We start from the raw sequence: 2,105 nt of genomic DNA on the forward strand, positions 1-2,105 counted from the left end.
TATAGCTCCCAATTTCATACATTACTTTGTTTTCCTTTATATCATGTGTTGGAGTCTACAGTTTTTACTGTGCTTTATGTTGCATTAGTAGTAGTAAAAGTAGTAGATAAGTCCAATGTGTACAGTACGTACATATTCTAATTTTGGAACGTTCAAATGATGGATGCTACGATGAAGCGGCTCAGATTGGCCTGGACTCTCTGCCCCTCTCAAGGTCAAACCGTGGTTGACCACAAGGTACACCACAGTCGCCCGAATTTCATCAGAGGTTACTCTCCTTGTTCTTGATCTACCTCCACCTCTAACTCCACCTCCGCCTCCACCTTTGCCTTTGCCTTTGCCTCCACCTCTACCTCCACCTCCACCTCCACCTCCACCTCCACCTTCGCATTCGCCTCCACCTCTACCTCCACCTTCATCTTCACCTCCACCTCCACCTTCACCTCCACCTTCGCATTCGCCTCCACCTCTACCTCCACCTTCATCTTCACCTCCACCTCCACCTTCACCTCCACCTTCGCATTCGCCTCCACCTCTACCTCCACCTTCATCTTCACCTCCACCTCTACCTTCACCTCCACCTTCGCATTCGCCTCCACCTCCACCTCCACCTTCGCCTCCACCTTCGCCTCCACCTTTGCCTCCACCTCCACCTCTACCTCCACCTTCACCTCCACCTCCACCTTCGCATTCGCCTCCACCTCTACCTCCACCTTCACCTCCACCTCCACCTTCACCTCCACCTTCGCATTCGCCTCCACCTCTACCTCCACCTTCATCTTCACCTCCACCTCCACCTTCACCTCCACCTTCGCATTCGCCTCCACCTCTACCTCCACCTCTACCTCCACCTTTGCCTCCACCTCCACCTCTACCTCCACCTTCACCTCCACCTTCGCATTCGCCTCCACCTCTACCTCCACCTTCATCTTCACCTCCACCTCCACCTCCACCTCCACCTCTACCTCCACCTTCACCTCCACCTCTACCTCCACCTTCGCCTCCATCTTTGCCTCCGCCTCCACCTCTACCTCCACCTCCACCTCCACCTCCACCTCTACCTCCACCTTCACCTTCGCCTCCACCTCCACCTCTGCCTCCACCTCCGCCTCTACCTCCGTCTTTGCCTCCACCTCTACCTCCACCTTTGCCTTCGCCTCTACCTCCACCTTTGCCTCCACCTCTACCTCCACCTTCGCCTCTACCTCCACCTTTGCCTCCACCTCTACCTCCACCTCCACCTCTACCTCCACCTTTGCCTTCGCCTCCACCTCCACCATTGCCTTCGCCTCAACCTGTACCTCCACCTTTGCCTCCACCGCCTTTTTATCCATACCAAAAGTCTGATTGCAAAGTGAACATTTACACAGTTAGTGTTTGCACATGTGAAGAGTGAATGTGATCAATTAGTAATTGAGCTTAGCTTGTTGAACAGTGTTGCTTTTCATTTGCACACAATATATTTTAGTTGTGAAGTTTGTGCCGAAGGTAAATAATTGTGTGTTGTGTTTTGCCAAATGTTTGTTATTGAATTACAATCTGAGTTTAAAGCAAAACATGTGCCAGTAGTACTGCAGATCTGGTGTCTGGTTCTGCTAAATGAGGTACAGATTTGGTGTATGGTTCTGCTAAAGGACTTACCTTTGCCTTTGCCTCCACCTCTACCTCCACCTTCATCTTCTCCTCCACCTCCACCTTCGCATTCGCCTCCACCTCTACCTCCACCTCCGCCTTCGCCTCCACCTTTGCCTCCACCTCTACCTCCACCTTTGCCTCCACCTTTGCCTCCATCTTTGCCTCCTCCTCCACCTCTACCTCTATCTCCGTCTTCGCCTCCACCTCTACCTCCACCTTTGCCTCCACCTTTGCCTCCACCTTTGCCTCCTCCTCCACCTCTACCTCTATCTCCGTCTTTGCCTCCACCTCTACCTCCACCTTTGCCTTCGCCTCCACCTCCACCTTTGCCTTCGCCTCTACCTCCACCTTGCCTTCGCCTCCACCTCTACCTCCACCTTTGCCTCCACCTCCACCTCCACCTTTGCCTCCACCTCCACCTTTGCCTCCACCTCCACCTCTACCTCCGTCTTCGCCTCTACCTCTACCTC

At 53.3% G+C, this 2,105-nt stretch overlaps 1 protein-coding gene across 1 annotated transcript in view; it reads right to left on the reverse strand.

Moving 5' to 3' along the window:
- Positions 1-269: 269 nt before the first annotated feature.
- Positions 270-2,105, reverse strand: part of LOC139540521 (neurofilament heavy polypeptide-like) — a 3,219-nt gene continuing 1,383 nt past the window's right edge. Inside the window, exons 3-5 of the mRNA XM_071344405.1 lie at positions 1,989-2,102; positions 1,642-1,941; positions 270-1,343 (exon numbers count right to left, since the gene is read on the reverse strand). Of these exons, the coding sequence (XP_071200506.1) occupies positions 270-1,343; positions 1,642-1,941; positions 1,989-2,102 (1,488 nt within the window). The remainder of the gene's footprint in view (positions 1,344-1,641; positions 1,942-1,988; positions 2,103-2,105) is intronic.

The sequence above is a fragment of the Salvelinus alpinus genome, chromosome 15 (assembly GCF_045679555.1).
Source record: "Salvelinus alpinus chromosome 15, SLU_Salpinus.1, whole genome shotgun sequence".
Taxonomy (NCBI): domain Eukaryota; kingdom Metazoa; phylum Chordata; class Actinopteri; order Salmoniformes; family Salmonidae; genus Salvelinus; species Salvelinus alpinus.